General features: G+C 39.6%; 1 protein-coding gene across 4 annotated transcripts; it reads right to left on the bottom strand.

Moving 5' to 3' along the window:
* Nucleotides 1-576: 576 nt before the first annotated feature.
* On the bottom strand, nt 577-20,518 carry LOC118580569 (C-type lectin domain family 4 member A-like). Of its 4 annotated transcripts, none has more exons than XM_036182383.1 (6): nt 20,303-20,518; nt 19,013-19,129; nt 15,798-15,896; nt 3,313-3,467; nt 2,032-2,144; nt 577-861 (listed from the first exon to the last, which is right to left on the bottom strand). In XM_036182383.1, exons 1-6 carry the CDS (start codon nt 20,382-20,384, stop codon nt 720-722), a joined length of 708 nt encoding a protein of 235 aa, XP_036038276.1. In that variant the 5' UTR covers nt 20,385-20,518; the 3' UTR covers nt 577-719. The 4 variants fall into 4 exon arrangements, with proteins under 4 accessions (XP_036038276.1, XP_036038275.1, XP_036038272.1 ...); XM_036182382.1 differs by having other exon boundaries at nt 3,313-3,477; nt 15,808-15,896; XM_036182379.1 differs by having other exon boundaries at nt 3,313-3,488; nt 15,810-15,896.
* Nucleotides 20,519-20,818: the final 300 nt, after the last annotated feature.

The following is a 20,818-nucleotide window of genomic DNA, read 5'->3' as shown; positions in this document are numbered from 1 at the left end:
CATATACACAATGGAGTACTACTCAGCAGGGAAAAACACTGCCATCATGAGGTTTGCAGGGAAATGGATGAATCTAGAAAAAATCATCCTGAGTGAGGTAACCCAGACTCACAAGGACAAACATGGTATGTACTCACTCATAGGAGGATACTAGATGTAAAACAAAGATCTTAAATATTCTAACACCACACACACACACACACACACACACACACACACACACACACATACACAAAACAGACAACTATGTTAGGTAATAGAGGGTACTGTTCACCTGATTGTGGTAGCCATTGCCCAATACATTTCCATATCAAGTCAAGACAGTGTAATGTAAATATATATGATTTATTTGTCAATTATACACCGATAAATCCAAAGACAGAGGAACAAAGAGAGAGATAGATGGGTAGAGGGACCATACCCTACAATTCTATCATCAAATACAACTTTAGGATCCTACGAATGTACAGAAAAGCTGGTATGCTTCCGCATATGCAGAAAACGGATCCTGTAGAGTCTCTGATATATGGGAAATTCTCATTATATAAAAGAGTAAAGGATGAAAAAATAAGTATATATGTGAATAAGTATTATCATATATAAAATTGTTGGCTGCCTACCTAAATTTTTATGGACATCTCTTCCACAAGAAGATCTTTCTAGGTGTCTGTGAGATGCTGGATAAAAAGGCAATCCCATGTCCATGAAGAATGATTCATTCATAAGTATATTTTCTTCATCTGACAAACTGACTTCTGTTCAACATTGCAACGGACATCATTCCAGCCCCAACCAGAATTTCGATGATTTATTATAACACATTGTTCATCGTTACCGTTGGGCTCACCTGAGTGCCAGAACCTGGAATGGAGGAAAGAGCATCAGTGTATTTCCCACAGTGATGCTAGGAAAGAGAAAACAAGAGTAAGCAAGATGAGGATGAGGTGGGAATTTGTGGAAATCAGATTCAGGTGTGTACAAATCAATCATCCTCCACCACCCATGTCTGACATGTCCCTGGAAATCAGGGCCAACTGCACTCAATATTCTCTTAGCCTGTTACTTAACTGTTCTCCTAGAACACATCCCAGAGGCTACTTCATCCATAGGTCTTGGTACCTGGGGACTATCATTCCATCTGCTTATTTATATGTTAAAAAGGTCTCTCCTTAATCTCATGTTTTAATAAAGGGTTTTTTGCCACTTTACAATCGTCTTATTTTAGAGACTGGAGGACTACTCAAAATAGTTAGATAATATTCTTATTTCTGTCATCTAGAACAAGTAATTTAATATCCTGCATTTCTACTTTTATTCTCTGAAGACTGAGGATGAGAATAACATTACTACCTATTTCTCACAACAGAAATCAGGATAGAATATGGGAACATACAAAGGTATTAGAGTTTTTAAATAATTACATAAATATGACACATAAAGATATGAGATTGAGGGCTTTTGATTTAAGAGAAATAATCAGTAATGAACTTGACATTAATTTTTATTATAAAGATATAAATGAACACTGTAGAGATGGCTCAGACATTAAGAGTGTTGGCTGCTTTTCCAGAAAACATGGCATTTGTGTTCCCAGAATACATATTCGTGTAGTCATACCACCTGTGACCTTAGCTGCAGAGAATCCCACACCCACTTTAGGCCTCCATGGGCACCAACAAACACATGACACACAGAAAGACATAAATATACACACAAATAAAAATAAATTAAATCCTATTGTTAAATATGGAGAGTGACAGAAAGCATAATAAAACCCACCATGGTGTAGCACCTTGGTTGGGTGCCCTGGGTACTTATCATCCTACACTCTTCAAACTCAGTTTCCTCATCTCTCCTGGAGTATCAGTGACATGTGTCACAGGACTCCTTGATGAGGAAATGGGGATAAAGTAACTCCATCCCCAGCACTCACACCAGGAGCTGTTTTAGTTTCATAACCAACAGCTGGAACACCCCAAAGTTTTCCCATGCTACAGGACCCAGGACTCCTCTAGGAAACTCTAGACTCACTTGGCATTTTCATTGTATGGTGTCTGATCAACCCATCGCCACTGTCGACGACCTGGATCCAAAAGACCAATATAATAAGCAAATTTAGGATCCAGGATCTTGGTGATGAAATCCTAAGAGGAAAGAAAGATACAGCATTCAGCCTGGATGAAGTATTACTTTTTCTGTTATAGAATTTTTATAAGATCTTTTAAAAATTAATTTAACTATACAAAATTGTATGTCCAATATGATGCACCTATGTAAATATGTAATAACCAAGTCCTATTTCATTCCTCCAGGCCTTTAAATATTTCTGAAATTTTAGAGTAATACACCTTAATTACACATTTTAGAGGTACACTGTGATACTTTGACTGACTTTTTTCTAGTCACAATGAGATGAGAAGACAAAGAAAGGATCAAGGAATAGAAGAGCCACCCCACCCCCAGGAGTGCCATCTCTCCAGCTGACCAGGACACAAGGTCATCACTCAGGGGCCTGATTTCCATCACATTGGAAACACTCTCTGTCCATGATCATAAGGAATTCTCATCTCAGACGCATTCCCCTCTTTTCTTCCGCAGCACCATTCTTTATTATTATTTTTTATTATGTGTTTTAATTTTATACATCAGCCATGGGTTCCCCTGTCCTCCTCCTCCCGCTCCCACCCCACCCTCCCCCCAGGCCCTCCCCTCCATTCCCATCTCCTCCAAGATCAAGGCACCCCTGAGGATTCATTTAAACCTGCTGGATTCATTACCACAGCAGTTGGTTCATAATTTGTGTTCTTTCTTTCAATTGGCTATTTGTCCCTGTGCTATTTGCAATCTTGGATTGAACCCAGCACCATTCTTAAAAGTTGTGCATGAGAGAATTTAGAAGATTAAATTTATTCTCTATTCATTACCTCAGATATTTCATTTCTGATGGTTGACTTTGACTCTCCTGATTTGATCCCCTTTCCCTAGTCAGCTCTGTGCCCTCTTCTGTTAGGCAGTGGGTACTACAGGAAGCATTAGAGTGCTGAAATCACAAACTGCTCTTTCCAGCAGAAACATTTCATCCTTCCCTCCACCCTCAGGTGTTGCATTTCTGTTGCCACAGTTCCTTGTGGGTTGTTTAGCTTCACTGAAGCAAGGGCAAGGTGGAGAATGCCAAGGCTGAAGCATCCTTTCCAGCTACCTGGTGGAAAGGCCTCCTCCACATCAGTAATACCCATGTCAACAAAACTCCCTCTTAGTAAAAAGAGGCAGACACCAGGCCAGGCCCAGGCCCCACTCTGTCCCAGGATGCACCTGCTCTTCCTGGCTGTGGATCACCATCAGATGAGCACCCATGCTGGAGCACTTCTCCTCACTCTTGCTGTAAGATGCAGGGTCAATCGTAATGAAGTAGCAGTGGGAACTAAATGGTTTCCAGTCCTTTGGGCAACAGCTGCAGACTTTGTTTTGGGGACAAGACAGAAATGTAAGTACAAAATGAAGTCATTTTAAAACCTGCTTGATGTGGAGACCACATGGAAGCTGGGACTCCACACTTCTCCATATATAGCAAGGAAGCCCTCCCAATTCAGATGCCAAACAACCCCAGTCTACCTCTATCTACACTAACATCAGGGCCCCTTTGTCCTACTGGGGTGTTGTCAGGAAAACAGAGTGTCATGGACACCCAGACACTGAGGACGTAATGCCAAACTGTCTGGATCCCTAAATGATAGTTTAGTTCTTGATATAACTCATTATACCAAGATCCAGAAAATTTCATAGTTTTATATGTTGGATTTAAATAATACATGTCAGAAATCATGGTAGCAAAATTGTGATAATTTTTCAGTCAATGATGATAAAAAATACTTCATGACATATTACAAATATTCTAGAAATAAAAGTAAAATAGAATGCCTTAAGAAAGTGAAAATTATAAAAACCCAATGTGTATAAATACAACTTTTTTTATTTTTGAAAACATCATTTTAATCATTGCATAGTGTTTTATTAAACCATATATGGATATATTTTTGACAGATCCATTTTCGGCCAGTTACTTTAGGGCATTGCTTTTCTTTACACCCCTATTAGGAATAATGGCAACAGATCAACTTTGTCTACACTAGTTAATTGTGTCCCAGGGAAAATATTAGAGAATAAATTGATGAGTCAAAGGATGAAATGTGTTGTAAATATAACTCTTTCTATCTGTAATCATGTGTTTTTCCATTTCATAATTGAAAAAATTGATCGAAAAGGCCTTTTTTAATGCAGTACAATGAAGTGACAGAGAAATCAGGAGAAACAAAAATCATAGAAATCGAGTTGAATAACAGAGACAAAACAGAAATAAACAAATAAATACAGTCTCCCTTCATGATCCTTAACTGCCTATACCAAATAAAGAGAGGTGTAAAATATATGAAAAATAAAGCAAAGAATTGAGAAGCACATAGTGGCAGATACACAGAGTTATATTCACAAACTCTTATATATCGCTATGTGCTTGTATCGATACCAAGGATGTCAGGGATGAGAAAGCAAACACAGAACAGGAGGAGATGAAGAATGAATGGCCAGATCATGCACACCATAGTGTGGGCTACATGTAGCAACATCCTTTCAAAATTGCAATGTGGAAAATGGATTTGAAAAAGATCAGTTCTTCTCTGCTGAGTAGTACTCCATTGTGTATATGTACCACATCATGAGGTTTTCAGGCAAATGGATGGATCTAGAAAAAAATTCATCCTGAGTGAGGTAACCCAGACTCAGAAAGACAAACATGGCATGTACTTAGTCATAGGAGGATACTAGATGTAAAACAAAGATGACTAAACTGCTACACAACTCCAGGGAGGTTACTTAGAAAACGAGACCCTAGGAAAGACCCAAGGATCAGCCAATGACAGAGAAATGGTTGAGATCTATATGAACAACCTGACGACAGTGGGAGTAATGAAGGGCAAGATTTGAGGGAAAGAAAGCTTAGGGGAGCAGGAGACCCCAGCTGAATCAAGAACAGAAAGGGGGAACAAGGAATAACAGACCATGTTAAATGATGATCACATGAGAACAGGAATAGGCAGAGTGGTGGAGAGGTCCCCAGAAATCCACAATGATACAACCTCTGTAGACTGCTGGCAATGGTTGAGAGAAAGCCTGATCTGACCTGGTCTGGTGATCAGATGGCCGAATACCCTAGCTGTCGTGCCTGAACTCTCATCCAATAACTGATGGAAGTGGATGCAGAGATCCTCAGCCAGGCCCCAGGTGGAGCTCCACGAGTCCAAATGTCAAGAAAGAGGAGAGATTATAAGAGTGTGAATTGTTGAGACCAAGATTGGAGAGACACAGGGACAAACAGCCAAATGAATGGAAGCACATGAATTATGAACTAAAGGCTGTGGAGCCCCCAGCTGGATCAGGCCCTCTGGATAAGTGGGACAATTGAATAGCTTGAACTATTCAGGCTGTGGGACCAGGACCTGTCCTTAGTGCATGAGTTGGCTGTTTGGAACCTTGGGCTTACACAGGGACACTGTACTCAGCCTGGAAGGAGGGGACTGGCCCTGCCTGTACTGAATCCACCAGGTTTAAATGAATCCCCAGGGGAGTCTTGGCCCTGGAGGACATGTGAATGGAGGGGAGGGGATGGGGACAAGGTGGGGGCAGGGATGGGATGGGGGAGGACTTGGGAACCCATGGCTGATGTGTAAAATTAAAACACAAACATAATAATAATAATAATAATAATAATAATAATGATAAATAAAAGAATAGAAAAAACTTTAGGTAATTTGCATTCATGATACAGGCCTTCATCATTTTATTCAAATTATATATGTGTATATATGCATATATATATACTTATATTTTAAGGTTTTCTTTCTTCATTTTATATATATAGTGTTCTGCCTGCATATAACCCTGCATGCCAGAAGAGAGCACCAGATTTCATTACAGATGGTTGTGAATTACCATGTGATTTCTGGGAATTGAACTCAGGACCTCTGGAAGAGCAGCCTGTGCTCTTAACCTCTGAACCATCTTTACAGCCCCGTGTGTGTGTGTGTGTGTGTGTGTGTGTGTGTGTGTGTGTGTGTACTGAGGTGAGAAACAGCAAGTGTGCAGAGATGGTTCAGAAAGAAGCAGAAGCTGGAAAAATCTAATATAATAGAACGTTTCACAAGCAAGACAGACTTGTGTAGACAAATGGAGGCATACATATCAGACTTTCTGCTCTGATCTAAATGTACATGTCGATCCAATTCCTCAGTATCTGCCAGCTGGGTATCTATTAAAAACATCACACAACTCAGGCAGATATCTCCTACTCAAGTGCAGGCCACACCAGCCAGAAGAACCAATAGGCAAACTCAGGCAGAGACTCAATTGCTGGACCAGAGGCCACTAAAGCAACCAGAACTCCAGATAGAACTTCCACCTGAGGACTTCCTTCACTCTCTTAGTGCACCTCTGACACCATGCCCAATCACCCCTCCCCTCCTCTTTATGTCCCAGCTCCAAATTCAGATGGAGACCCCCTGCTCAACAAGAGGCCAGGGCAGCTGCTAGAAGTCCAGCCCCCAACTCAAGAAGAGAACCTCTGTTCAACCATAAGCCACACAGACCAAAAGACTAAACAGGAAAGAGAAACCAAGAAAAAAAAACACCCACCAAACAAAGACAAACTTAATAATTGACACCTACACCTAAAATCACCCCAAACCCAGGTGCCTGGATACCAGACTAAGAATGCAATCAACAACAGCCATGATGATATGCCACCCGCAGAGCCCAGCTGTCCTACTGTAACAAGTTCCAAATATTCCAACACTGTCAAAGCACAAGATAAAAGACCTCAGAACTAACTTTATGGAGATGATAGAGGTCCTTAAAGAGGAAAATGAATTAGCCCCTTAAAGAAATCAAGGAAAACATGAACAAAAAATTGGAGGAAATGAATAAATCCCATAAAGAAAGCCAAGACAAATCAAACAGTTGAAGGAAAATTAATAAAACTGACCAAGACCTGAAAATGGAAATAGAAGCAATAAAGAAAACACAAAATGAAGGAATTCTGGAAATGGAAAATCTAGGTAAATGAATGGGAAGTACAGACACAGGCATCACCAAGAGAATACAAGAGAGGGAAGAGAGAATCTCAGACATTCAAGATATGATAGAAGAAATAGATAATTCAGCCGAAAAAATTAAATCTAAAAAATTCCTGACACAAAAATTCCAGGAATTCTTGCACTCTATAAGAAGATCAAACTTAATTATAATAGGTATAGAATAATTGAAAATGAGAAGCTTTTCTAGAGCAAAGGACATGGTCAACAAGACAAAGCGACAGCGTACAGAATGGGAAAAGTTCTTCACCAAACCCACATATGACAGAGGGCTGATATCCAGAATATATAAAGAACTCAAGAAATTAGGCAGGAGATCCCAGTTGGATCAAGAATAGAAAGGGAGAACAAGGAATAACAGACCATGATAAATGAAGACCACATGAAAACAGGAATAGGCAGAGTGCTGGAGAGGTCCCCAAAATTCCATAAGGATACATCCTCTGTAGACTGCTGGAAATGGTCGAGAAAAAGCCTGATCTGACCTAGTCTGGTGATCCGATTGATAAACACCCTAACTGTCATGCTGGAACTCTCGTCCGATAACTGATGGAAGTGGATGCAGAGATCCTCAGCCAGGCCCCAGATGGAGCTCCAGGTGTTTTGAGAAAGAGGAAGGTCTGCAAGAGCGTGAATTGTTGAATCCAAGTTTGCAAAAATCACAGGGACAAATAGCCAAATAAATGGAAGCACATGAATTATGAAACAAGGGCTGTGGAGCCCCCAGGTGGATCAGGCCCTCTGCATAAGTGAGACAATTGAATAGCTTGATCTGCTTGGGAGGCACCCAGTCTGTGGGACCAGGATCTGTCCTTAGTGCATGAGCTGGCTGTTTGAAATCTTGGGCTTACACAGGGACACTTTGCTCAGTCTGGAAGGAGGTGACAGGACCTACCTGTACTGAATCCACCAGGTTTAAATGAATCCCCAAGGGTGCCTTGATCCTGGAGAACATGGGAATGGAGGGGAGAGGCTGGAGGGAAGGTGGGGTTGGGGTTGGTAGCGGGGAGGACAGGGGAACCCATGGCTGATAAATAAAATTTAAAACACATAATAATAAAGAAAAAAATCTTTGTTCATTGATATCTCTCAATGTCTATTCCCTAAGGAAAAACACACCAACTAACATAATGGAAGCAAAACCAGGATCCATCCTTCTGCTCTCTATAAAAAACACACCTCAATATCAAAGATAGACATTACCTCAGAGTAAATGTTTGGAAAGAGGTATTCCAAGCAAATGATCATAAGAAGCAACCTGGAGTAGGCATTCTAATGTCTAACAAAATAGACTTCAAACCAAAATTAGTCAAAAGAGACTAGGAAGGGCACTTCATACTCTTAAAGGGAAAATCCACCAAGATGACATTTTAATTCTTAACATCTATACTCCAAATGCAAGGGCACCCAAGGTTGTAAAAGAAATACTACTAAAGCATAAAACACACATCTACCCTCACACATTGATAATGAGAGGCTTCAATATCCCATTCTCACCACCAGATAGGTCATCCAGACAAAAATTAAACAGAGAAATACTGGAGCTAAGAAGTATAGTGAACCAAATTAACCTAACAGATATCTACAGAACATTATCATCCAAATACAAAAGAATATACCTTCTTCTCAGATCATCACAGAACCTTGTCCAAAGTCAACCACATACATGGACACAAAACAACTCTCAGCAGATTAAAAAAAAAATAGAATAACCCCCTGCACCCTATCAGACCACCACGGATTAAAACTTCATTTCAACAACTGTGGGAAGCCAGCTCCCACCTTTTAAAGGGTTCCTATGAGGAGGAGAGTGGCATAAGAAACTTTTAGATAGAAAGAGAGCAGAGAGGAGATAGACAGAAGCACAGGAAAGCTTCGAGATTACCTGGATCAAAATCTACTGGCCCCTTCTGTCTCTTCAAAGGGGCTTTTTACAACAATGTCAAGAGGCAGAGCAAGAGACTTCTCCATTGCTAGATCAAAGCATATTGCACAGCCAAGTGCAGATCCTTCCAAACACCTGGTAACCATGCCAGTGGTCCAATCATTCCCCTATGGAGCCCTGCTGGGTAAAGCAAGCTCTGATCTCACTAGGAAACCTCTGTAGACCTCCATAAACAACAACAGAAATAACAGAAAGCCTTCAAACTCATAGAAACTGAACAACTATCTAATGAATGACTGTTGGGTGAAGGCAGAAAGACAGAAAGAAATTAAACACTTCCTAGAATTCAGTGCTAATGAATGCATAATATACCCAAACTTATAGAACACAATGAAAGCAGTGCTAAGAGGAAAGTTCATGGTACTAAGTCCCTGCATTAAAAAATTGGAGAGATCTCATAGTAGGAACTTAACAGCATACCAAAAGCTCTAGAACAAAAAGAGGCAACACACCCAAGAGAAGGAGATGGCAGGAAATAATCAAACTAGGAGCTGAAATCAATAAAATAAAAATCAATAAAATAAAAATCAAAAAACAAAGAGAACAATCAAACAGTCAATGAAACAAAGAGTTGGTTCTTTGAGAAAATTAACAAGATAGACACATCTTTATCCCAACTAACTAAAAGACAGAGAGAGACTATCCAAATTAACCATATCAGAAACAAAAAGGAGGACATAAAAACAGACACTGAGGACATCTGAAGAACTGTTAAGTCATACTGTAAAAGCCTGTACTCCACAAAATTGGAAAATCTAAAAGAAATCGATAATTCTCTCAATGGAAACCACTTACCAAAGTTAAATCAAGATCAGATAAACAATTTAAATAGAATTACAATAGGTCAGGTCTATTTAAATAGAAGCCATCATTAAGAGTCTCCTAACTGGGTAGGCTGAGGGGGAGCCCTGGGTGATAGGGTGGGTGGGAGTTATGGGGATCTGTGTTTGGTATGTAAGATGAATAAAAAAATTCTTAATAATAATAATGATGATGATGATGATGATGATGATGATAATAATAATAACAAGAAGAAGAAGAACAAGAAGAACAAGAACAAGAACAAGAACAAGAAGAACAAGAAGAACAAGAACAAGAAGAACAAGAACAAGAACAAGAAGAACAAGAAGAACAAGAACAAGAACAAGAACAACAAGAAGAAGAGTCTCCTCACCAAAATAGGCCCAGGGCCAGATGGTTTTGGAATAGAATTCTACAAAACTTTCAAGAAGAGCTAATACCAGTACTCCTCAATTATTCCACAAAATTTAAACAGAAGGAGTATTAACAAATTATTTTTATGAGGCCACAGTTACCCTGGTAACCAAACCACACAATCAACAAAGAAAGAAAATAACAGAAGAATTTCCTTCATGAACATTAATACAAAAATTCTCAATAAAATACAAGCAAATCAAATCCAATAACACATCAAAAAGATCATCTATTATGATCAAGTAGGCCTCATCCCAGAGATGCACGCATGATTCAACATAAGAAAATAAGTCAATGTAACCCACCATATAAACAAACTTAGAGGAAAAAAAAACATGATGATCAAACTAGATGCTGAAAAAGCCTTTGACAAAACCCAACATCCCTTCGTGATAAAAGTCTTGGAGAAATTAGGGATATAAGAGATACACCTCAACATAATAAAGGGAATTAACAGCAAGCCTATGGCCAAAATCAAATTAAATGGAGAGAAACTCAAAGCAATTCCATTAAAATCAGGAACAAGACAAGGTTGTCCACTCTCTCCATAGCTATTCAATATAGTACCTGAAGTTTTGGCAAGAGCAATAAGACAACTAAAGGAGATCAGGGAGATACAAATTAGAAAGGAAGAAGAGAAAGTATCTGCTGTGGATATCTCTATGCTGTGAATGTGCTGAACTGATTGGTTCATAAATAAAATGCAGATTGTCCAGTAGCCAGGCAGGAAGTATAGGCAGGACAAAGAGAGAGGAGAATTCTGGGAATAGGCGGGCTGAGTAAGGGGTCGCCAGCTGCCCACACAATGAGAAGCAAGATATAAAGTACTGGTAAGCCATAAGGCATGCAGCAACTTGTAGATTAATAGAAATGGATTACTTTAAGATATAATAACTAGATATCAAGAATCCTGAGCCATTAGGCCAAATACTTTAAACAATATAAACATCTGTGTGTTTATTTGGGTGTGAGTGGCTATGGGCCCAGGCGGGACTGGAGATAGCTCCAGCTACAAGTATCATTACATGAAGATGATATGATAGTATAGAAAATCCAATCCAAATATTCTAACAGTTAATTCATACAGTCTATAAACACCTTCAATAAAATCAGTAGCCAACCTTTAACCCATTCTTTTTTATTTTCCACAAGACGTGGTTTCTTTGTAAAGCCTTGGCTGTCCTAGAACTTGATCTGTAGACCAGCCTGGCCTGAACTCAGAGAGATCCACCTGCCTCTGCCTCCCAAATGCTGGGATTAAAGGTATGTGCCACCAATGCATGGCAGTAGCCTTCCTATAAGTAAATGATTAATGGGCTAAGAAAGAAATCAGGGAAACAATACATTTCACAATAGCCAAAAAATAATATAAAGTATCTTGAGGGTTACTCTAACCAAGCAAGTGAAAGACTTATATGACAAAAACTTCAAGCCTTGAAGAAAGAAATTGAACAAGATATCAGAAAATGAAAAGATCTCCCATGCTCATGGATCAGTAGGATTAACATACTGAGTGGGGTAACCCAGACTCAGAAAGACAAACATGGTATGTACTCACTCATAGGAGGATACTAGATGTAAAACAAAGATGATTAGACTGCTAAAATCCAGGGAGGCTACCTAGTAAAGAGGACCCTAAGAAAGACACAGGGATCGCCCAATGACAAAGAAATGGATGATATCTACATGAAAAACCTGGACGTGAGTGGAGGTAATGAAGGGCAAGTTTCGAGGGAAAGAGAGATTAGGGGAGTGGGAGATCACAGCTGGATCAAGAACAGAGAGGGAGAACAAGGAATAACAGAGCATGATAAACAAAGACCACATGAGAATAGCAAGAAGCAAAGTGTTAGAGAGGTCCTCAGAAATCCACAATGATACCTCCACTGTAGACTACTGGCAATGGTCGAGAGAAAGCCTGAACTGACCTAGTGTGCTGATCAGATGGCCAAACACCCTACCTGTCATGCTAGAAATCTCATCCAATGACTGAGGGAAGAGGATGCAAAGAGCCATGACCAGGCCCCAGGTGGAGCTCCAGGAGTCCAATTGGCAAGAAAGATGAGGGATTGTATGAGCAAGAATTGTTGAGACCAAGATTGGAAAAATCACAGAGACAAATAGCCAAACTAATAGAAACACATGAACTATGAACCAAAAGCTGAGGAGTCCCCAACTGGATCAGACCTTCTGGATAAGTGAGACAATTGAATAGCTTGAACTTTTTGGGAGGCACTCAGTCAGTGGGACCAGGACCTGTCCTTAGTGCATGAGCTGGCTGTTTGGAACCTGGGACTTATGCAGGGACACTTTGCTCAGGCAGGGAGGAGGAGACTGGACCTGCCTAGATTGAATCTCATAGGTTGAGCTGATTCCCCAGGGGAGTCCTTGCCCTGAAGGAGGTGGGAATGGGGGATGGGTTAGGAGGAAGGCGGGGGCAGGGGCAGGAGTGGGAGGACAGGGGAAACCATAGATGATATGTAAAATTAAATTCAATTATAAAATAAAACATAGTAAAAATGGGCAGCTTACCAAAAAGCAACCTACAGATTCAACACAATACCCACCAAAATTCCAGCACAATTATTTACAGAACTTGAAAGGACAATTCTCAACTTCACGTGGAAAAACAAAAAACCCAGGATAGCTAAAACAATCCTACATAATGAAAGAACTTCTGGAAGCATCATCCCTGATTTGTCCTACAGAGCTATAGTAATAAAAACTGCATGGTATTGGAAAAAATTAAACACATCGATCAATGGAATTGAATGGAAAACCCAGACATAAATCCACCTATGGACATCTGGTTTTTTATTGTTTTTTTTTGTTGTTGTTGTTGTTGTTTGTTTGTTCTTTTATGAAAAAGCCAAAAATATACAATAGAAAAACTAAAGCATCTTCAACAATTGTGCTGGTCTAACACAATGTCTGCATGTAGAAGAATACAAATAGATCCATATCTATCACCCTGCACAAAACTCAAGTCAAAGTAGATCAAAGACCTTAACACTAAACCAGACACACTGAACCTGTTAGAACAAAGAAGGAAACAGTCTTGAATGTATAACTTCTTGAACAGAATACCAACAGTTTAGGCACTGAAATCAACAATTAATCAATACCTGGGACCCCATGAAACTGAAAAGCTTTGTAAAGTAAGGAACACCATCAATAGGACAAAATGGCATTTTACATAATGGGAAAGGATTTTTATCAGCTACCCACCTGACACAGGGCTAATCTCAAAATATATAAAGAACTGAAAAAACTAGACATGAACAAACCAAATAATCCAATTGAAAAATTAGGTACATAGTTAAATAGAATTTTCAAACGATGGAGAAATGGGTCAGTGGTTAAGAACACTGACTGCTCTTCCAGAGGACCCAGGTTCAATGACCAGTATCCCCATGGCAGCTCACAACGGTCTGTAACTCCAATTCCAGGGAACCCAACACCCTTATAGAGACATACATTTAGGCAAAACACCATTGCACATAAAATAAAAATAAGTAAATTTGAAAAAACAGAATTCTCAATAAAGGAATCTCAAATAGCTGAGAAATACTTAAAGAGATTTTCAACATCTTTAGCCAACAGGGAAATTCAAATAAAAACTAATTTGAGATTCCATCTTACACCTGTCAGAATGGCTAAGATCAATAAGACAAGAGAGAGTTCATGCTGGCAAGGATATGGAGCAAGGGGAACACTCTTCCAGTGTTGGTTGAATGCAAATTTATACAGCCACTAATGAAATCAATATGATGGTTTCTCAGAAAATGAGTAATTGATATACCTCAAGACTAAGCTACACTCTTATGCTTATACCCAAAGCATGCTCCATCCTACTACAAAGACACTTACTCACCTATGTTCATACAGGCTTTATTACAACACTCAGAAACTAGAAACAACCTAGATATTTCTCAGCAGAAGAATGGATAAAGAAAATGTGGTACATTTGCACTATGGAGTATTACTCCACTGTAAAAAAAAAAAAAGACATCAGACCAGTGGGGGCACAAACCTTTAATCTCAGCATACCCAAAGCAGAGGCAGGCAGATCTCTGAGTTCAAGGCTAGTCTGGTCTACAGAACGAGTTCCAGGACTCCAGGACAGCCTTGACTACAAAGAGAAACTCTGTCTTGAAAAACCAAAAAGAAAAGAAAAGAAAAGAAAAATAGAAAAAGAAAGACATCATGAAATCAGGCAAATTAATAGAACTAGAAAAAAGTCATCTTGTAATATAACCCAGACCCAGAAATACAAACATGGTATGTATTGACTTGTAAGTGGATATTGACTGTTGGGTAAAGGATAATCTTATTACAATCCACAGACCCAGAGAGGATAGGTACCAAGGGGGAGTCATATGATCTCCATGGGAAGGAGAGATAGAATAGATTTTGTGGGTGCACTGAGGGCAGATGCAAATTAGAACAGGAGAGACCAAGGGGGTGTCACAGGAGTGAGTACTAAAAAGATGACTGGAATTGGGGGGTGGAGATGGAATGTGGAAATCTAGTGCAGTGGAAACTCCCTGTAATCTATGAGGTTGAACCTATCAAAGACTCCTAGTAATGGGTTATATGGAGCCTGAACTGGCCATCTTCTGTAACCAGGCAAGGCGCTCAGTGGTGGGACTGAAATTACAACCCAGGCACAAAACTTCAGCCTATACTTTATTCTGCCTGCAAGATGTACTAGAGAAGAGGTGGCACAGAGCTTGTGGAGAAGCCAACCAATGACTGCTCCAACTTGAGGTCCAAGCCACAAAAGGGAGCCCATGCTGGACATAGCCTGGATGGTTAGGAATCTGAACCGGGATGACTCAGAGATCAAGGGCAGAGCTAAACATAAAAACAAAACAAACAAACAAAAGTCAATGAACTGATTTCCAACAATATTCCACTATACTCATAGACTGGTGGCTAGCCTATTTCTTGTCAGAGAGGCTTTATCCAGCAGCTGATGGGAGCAAAGGCACAGACCTACAACCAAACATTACACAGAGCTTGGGGAACCCTGCAGAAGAGGGGGAAAGGATTTTAGGAGCCAAAGAGGTCAAGGATACCAGGCTGCAGATATGTTATGGTTGTTAGCTTGGTATTCTTGTGGGATTCCTAAGAGGGGTGTCTCTGACTCTTACCTGCTCTTGGGATGTTTTCCTCCCACTGGGTTGCCTTGGTCAGCCTTGATATGAGGGTTTGTGCCTGGTCTTGTTATAACTTGTTATGCTGTGTTTGGTTGACATCCCTTTGGAGACCTGCTCTCTTAGGAAGGAAAACAGAGGAGGAGTGGATCCAGGGGAGAGAGGAGATGGGGAAGAGAACTGGAAGGAGTAGAGGGAGGGGAAACTTTGGTTGGGATGCAATGTATGAGAGAAGAATAAATATAAAAGGAAAGAATGAAGTAAAGAAAGATTTATGTGAAACTATTACACTCTACAGCAAGCAAACAAACTGGTAGACACTTGAATTCTTACCAGCCGTGGTTGGATTGTCTTTTTTGCAGTTCAATTCTTTGTGAGTTAGATCTTTTATAACTTTTTTTTCTTCAAGAAGTTGAGAGTACTTTTGATAATACACTGTAAAACAAACAAGAAACAAATGAAAAACAGAACCCCAACCACTCATTTTCATGAAGGTATTGTGGCTTTCTACTTTCTACTTACTGGTACACAGATCTACTAAGTCCTGATACCTAAGTGGACAAAGCCTGACTACAATTCCCATAACCCCACAGGCAAAGCAGTCCTTAGTCTCCTATTTTGAAACCATGGGTACTTCCAGGACTCATAGAAAGACAAGTGATTTGAAAGGCAGGACAGGCCCAATGTCATGATTCTAAAGGGAGTGAACCATTCCCTTCCATGTTACATAAGATGAAAATGCTAGCTCTTGGGGGAGATGAAGCAGACATAGATATTCATATTCGAGAACGTAAACAGCCTTGGCTTTGGGAGGAAAGGGGCTTAGCTAACTCTGAGTAGCTCTAGGTTATTTTAGAATAGGAAATAAAAATAACTCAGTATGTGTCTATGGAGCACCTTTTCTTTCCTTCAACTCTCCTCATTTCAAAAGGTTACACCTCCATACACATGCTCACTCTCTCCCGGTTTACAGCTGACTGGCCTCTCTCTAGAACTGAAGTTCTTCATCTTCCTCCCAGAGTCGTTTCTTACCCCACCACTTTGTCTTCCTCCATTTCACTCACACCAGGTTTGAAATGGATCATCAATAATACCCCAGGGTAATTAGCTAGCCATCTTGCTATTGGACCCATTTCTCCTCTTCCTCAGCTCTTAACACATTGCTCCATCCTGGGTTTGCATCACCCTTTTTTGCCATCACTTCTTGTTGTTTTTTATAATCTCTTCTCCCTCCATCCACCCATTCAAATGTAACACTTGCTACAGTCTTGTCATGATTCTTCCTCCTCATACAAAATCTTCCCGAGTGATGCCATGTATTGCTGTGGTCTTGCCTGCTGCCTGTATATGTGGGATTTTGTGTTCACTAAACACAAACCTATTAGGTTCAGCTCAGTACGCCCAAAACTGAAATCAACACCTACCAACTTAAACCTGCAACTTATCCTAGATTGTCTACCTCTTTGAATAACTTCCTGGTTGCTGAGTTTACATCATCAGGATATTAAACTCACACAGTACATTTTGCACCCCTTAATTCCTGGATCTTGATGTTCATCAGCATCTACTTCATTGGTGTTGTGCTCTTTACCATTCAAAGCTGCCTTGTCTCGTGTTCTTCAGACACTTATCTCATTATAAGGTTAAAAATAGGCTTTCTCATTTCTTTTTTTGTCCTAGTGACTCTATTTTCAAATTCTTGCAAAAGCACTATATATAATTAAAATTCACCTACATCAATTCTCTATTTGAAATGTTACAATGGTTTTCCATGACTGTGATGCTTTTCAAAAAAAAAAAAAAAAGACCACAACTATTAACTTTTGTATCCACTCACCATTGCAATGTGATTTTGAAATTTTCCTTGTTAACAAAAAAAGAAGAAGAAAAGAAAAAGAAAAGAAAAACAGTGAAGTCTTCTGTGTGATGTGCCTTCTAGATATCCTTTGGCCAAGACAATGTGCAAAATCAACTCTGATCTATTATTAAGTTTAATTTTTTATAAATTTATATATTTATTATACAGTGTTCTGCCTGCATGTAGGCCTGCAGGCCAGAAGAGGGCACCAGATCTCATTGCAGATGGTTGTGAGCCATCATGTGATTGATATCTGGGAATTTAACTCAGGACCTATAGAAGAGCAGTCTGTGCTCTTAACCTTTGAGCTAACTCTCTATCCCTCATGTTAAAATTTTTGAAAGACCTGGCTCATGATTACCCTTAATCTTGAAAGTCTACAAGCTGCTATGTAAAAGGGCCAGCACATCCTAAGGAGTCGTATAAAAGAGGGTCATACTGTTAGTCATTCTAAGCTGGCTCCTCTGGGAAGCTGAGGTGCTCAAACTAGTAACTGACCACATACACACGTCCAAGTTCAGCTAGGATCAGAGAAGTCACTCAATGCAAATCAGCCTTAAACTGACAAACCACAGAAGCTAGAGTTAAATAAATCGTTGTCTTACTTCCTTAAGTATATGTTGATTAATTACTCAGGAAATCCTACTTTATAAAAAATATATTAAAACTTAGGAGAATAAATGAGTTTTCCATAATGGGGCACAACACATGTTCTGCATCCCCCTATGTCTACCTAGGGAAATGTCATTTCTTCTTCACTTGGAACTGTGTCCTTCAGTCATTCGTGCTTCTGTCTCTCACCTCTGTGACATTCTTGGTACACACAGTTGTAGACACAGCCTCTTCTAGGAAATCTCTGTCAGCACAAGGCTTCCTGAACAATGTTGTAGACACTAGTCAGTTTTTTCTTCATTGTTTTTTTTAAACACAGATTTTTACATAGTCCAGGCCAGCTCCACCCTTGCTGTCCTCCTGTCTCAGCATCCTGAATAGCCACTGTACTTGGCCTGCACTGATTCATTGACTTTCCTCTAAGTTTCTGGAGAACAGAGTCCATGCTTTTCATGGACTCTGTCTGACACAATGTGTGGCATAGAGTAAAAGACAACTACTTGGTCCAAATGAATGAGTAAAACACCCTAAATACACTAGTTTGCGTACATTTTAAAATTTTCAGAAATTCTTGAATCTTTGATGAACAGAAATCCACCCACTTGTTCAGTTGGCTTCTAGATTTCACATAATCCTGGGCAGGACAGAGCAATTAAAAGTTAGCTGAAGAACACTTTTTGGAGAATTTCTTTCTAACTCCTTCTTGTTCAAAAGCTCATCCCAAGATGAAGGAGCCCTATACACACAGAACTTGTGTACACATACAGCTTGACTTCTCAGTGCCAATGAGAAAACATAGATTTGATCTTTCAGTCTAACAAAAACAACGCTCCACATAGTTTACTCCACAAGCCCACATATATTCATAAATGAACTTCAGTTTCTCTAATAAGAATGGATTCCTTTTTTCCCAAGACAATAGCTAAATCCAAGGACAAAATAAGAGGCACAATGTAACCCCCTAAATTATTTTTCCTCAAAACAATATTTCTTCTCCAAACTCTGTTAAATGCCAATGCTACAGCAGAACCTCTCTTTACCTAGGGCGGACATCATCTCATGATTTATCAGAGATACTTACAGATGAAAGCAACCAAGAATGAGATGGTCAACAGGAGGAAAAGTGCCATCAGTGATGTAAAGAGCAGCGAGGGGCGACCAGGCTTACTTAGATGAGGGGTGGGCTTCCCTTTGGGAGATGGAAGGAGAACACATTCATCTCGTGAGTGATAAGTTTCATCCTTGTTTCTGCTTTTCCTCCCACCCCATCTCCCTTCTTTTCCATGTCACATAATTACCAATAGTGTGAACATCTGAAATTATAGAAAAATAATGTCTATTGTAAAAAACAGTACAAAATACATAAATGTACACACACTATTGAAATAACTGGTATTAATATTTTGAGGTCTGAAAAATAATTTGAATATATATACAGAAATGCTTTGATCATATCCTTTCAAGAAGTTCTCTTTTGGTGGTGGAAGTATAATGGGCTAGGGTCTCACTATATAGAACAGGATGGTCTGCAACTCACTATGAAGAGCAGGCTGGCCTCAAATCCTCAGTGATCCTCAGGAGTTCTGGAATTATACCACACTGGCCCTTTCAGCTAATTTTAAAGGATGTACATATAGTATGTTTTCTCGCATGGTGACACATGGTAAGTACTGCCATCTGCCTATGACTTTTCTTTTACACTGTATTGTACGTACATTTTCACGTCACCATGTTTTCTTGGTGTTCTTTACTGTGGTTGCAGCACTATATATTCTAATACCTTCCAGACTGTCTGAACATTAAAGATGCATATACAATAAAAGGTAAATATTTCTAGTCAAATTCCACTTCTTTAGCATATGGTCAGTCTGCTAATCACTGTCTCAAGGCTGGAAGCCATTTGCTAGATGAAGGTACAATGTAGTGGCAGAGCAACTGCCTACTGGTGGAGAGGCTCTGCTTTGATCTATAGTATAAAATAAAGAGTTCCTTCAGGATAAAAGCTCCACACACAGAAACAGATCCATGAAGTTATAATGTACTATCAAGCACAGAGGGAAAAAACTCAGTACTGAAAACTGTGATTTCATTTTATATTCATTTTTATATAGCAGGAAATGTTATGTACAAGATATATATACAAGAATGCAAGATACAAGGTATAGTTTCTGTAAATGGCAAGAGCGAAAACCATGTCAAACAAGCTTTTCTTTCCCACTAGAAAACTCTACAGCCCTTAAAGTCACTCTACAAACAATTCAATCCCCTGTGACTCCAGTAAAATCCCAGACATGAGCGCTGAGAGAATTAGTAACCAACATCACCCAAAGTTTACTAATGACTCTTCTACAATAAGTGCAGAATTTTTTACCTGCAGCAGATTCTGAGTAGGTGCTTGAGGAGTTGGATTCATTCTTGAATTTCACTTCTGCGTACGTGATTTCTGAAGCCATATCAAGAAGAGTCTTGCCTCCCTCAGAAAACACATCCCATCTGCTGCCTAAAACTCGTGGTATGTCAGAACCAAACACGCTGATAAATTGTCTTATCACACAATTATATATGAGAAGAGGAGTTTCCAGATATGATATACCACATGAGAATGAGAAACCAGAACACGGAAGCACTCAGACCACATACAGAGATGCAACATCTTCAAACAGAAGATAAGAATTGTAGCATCTGAACCTACTCAGCATGATATACAAATACTCTAAAGTGGTAACTCAAAGGGGGAAGGAAAGAATAGGAAGGAGAGGAGAAGAGGAACCATGCTGTGAGAAAACTCTGTCTTAAGACACTCTGCAGCAAACATAAATTCATGTGCTTCTGTATGCAACAAGGTTTCAGATGAACCAGACAATGTGAGCAAACACTTAAGACATGA

The sequence above is a fragment of the Onychomys torridus genome, chromosome 3 (genome assembly GCF_903995425.1).
Source record: "Onychomys torridus chromosome 3, mOncTor1.1, whole genome shotgun sequence".
Classification (NCBI taxonomy): Eukaryota; Metazoa; Chordata; class Mammalia; order Rodentia; family Cricetidae; genus Onychomys; species Onychomys torridus.
This window is presented reverse-complemented; position numbering and strand designations above follow the sequence as displayed.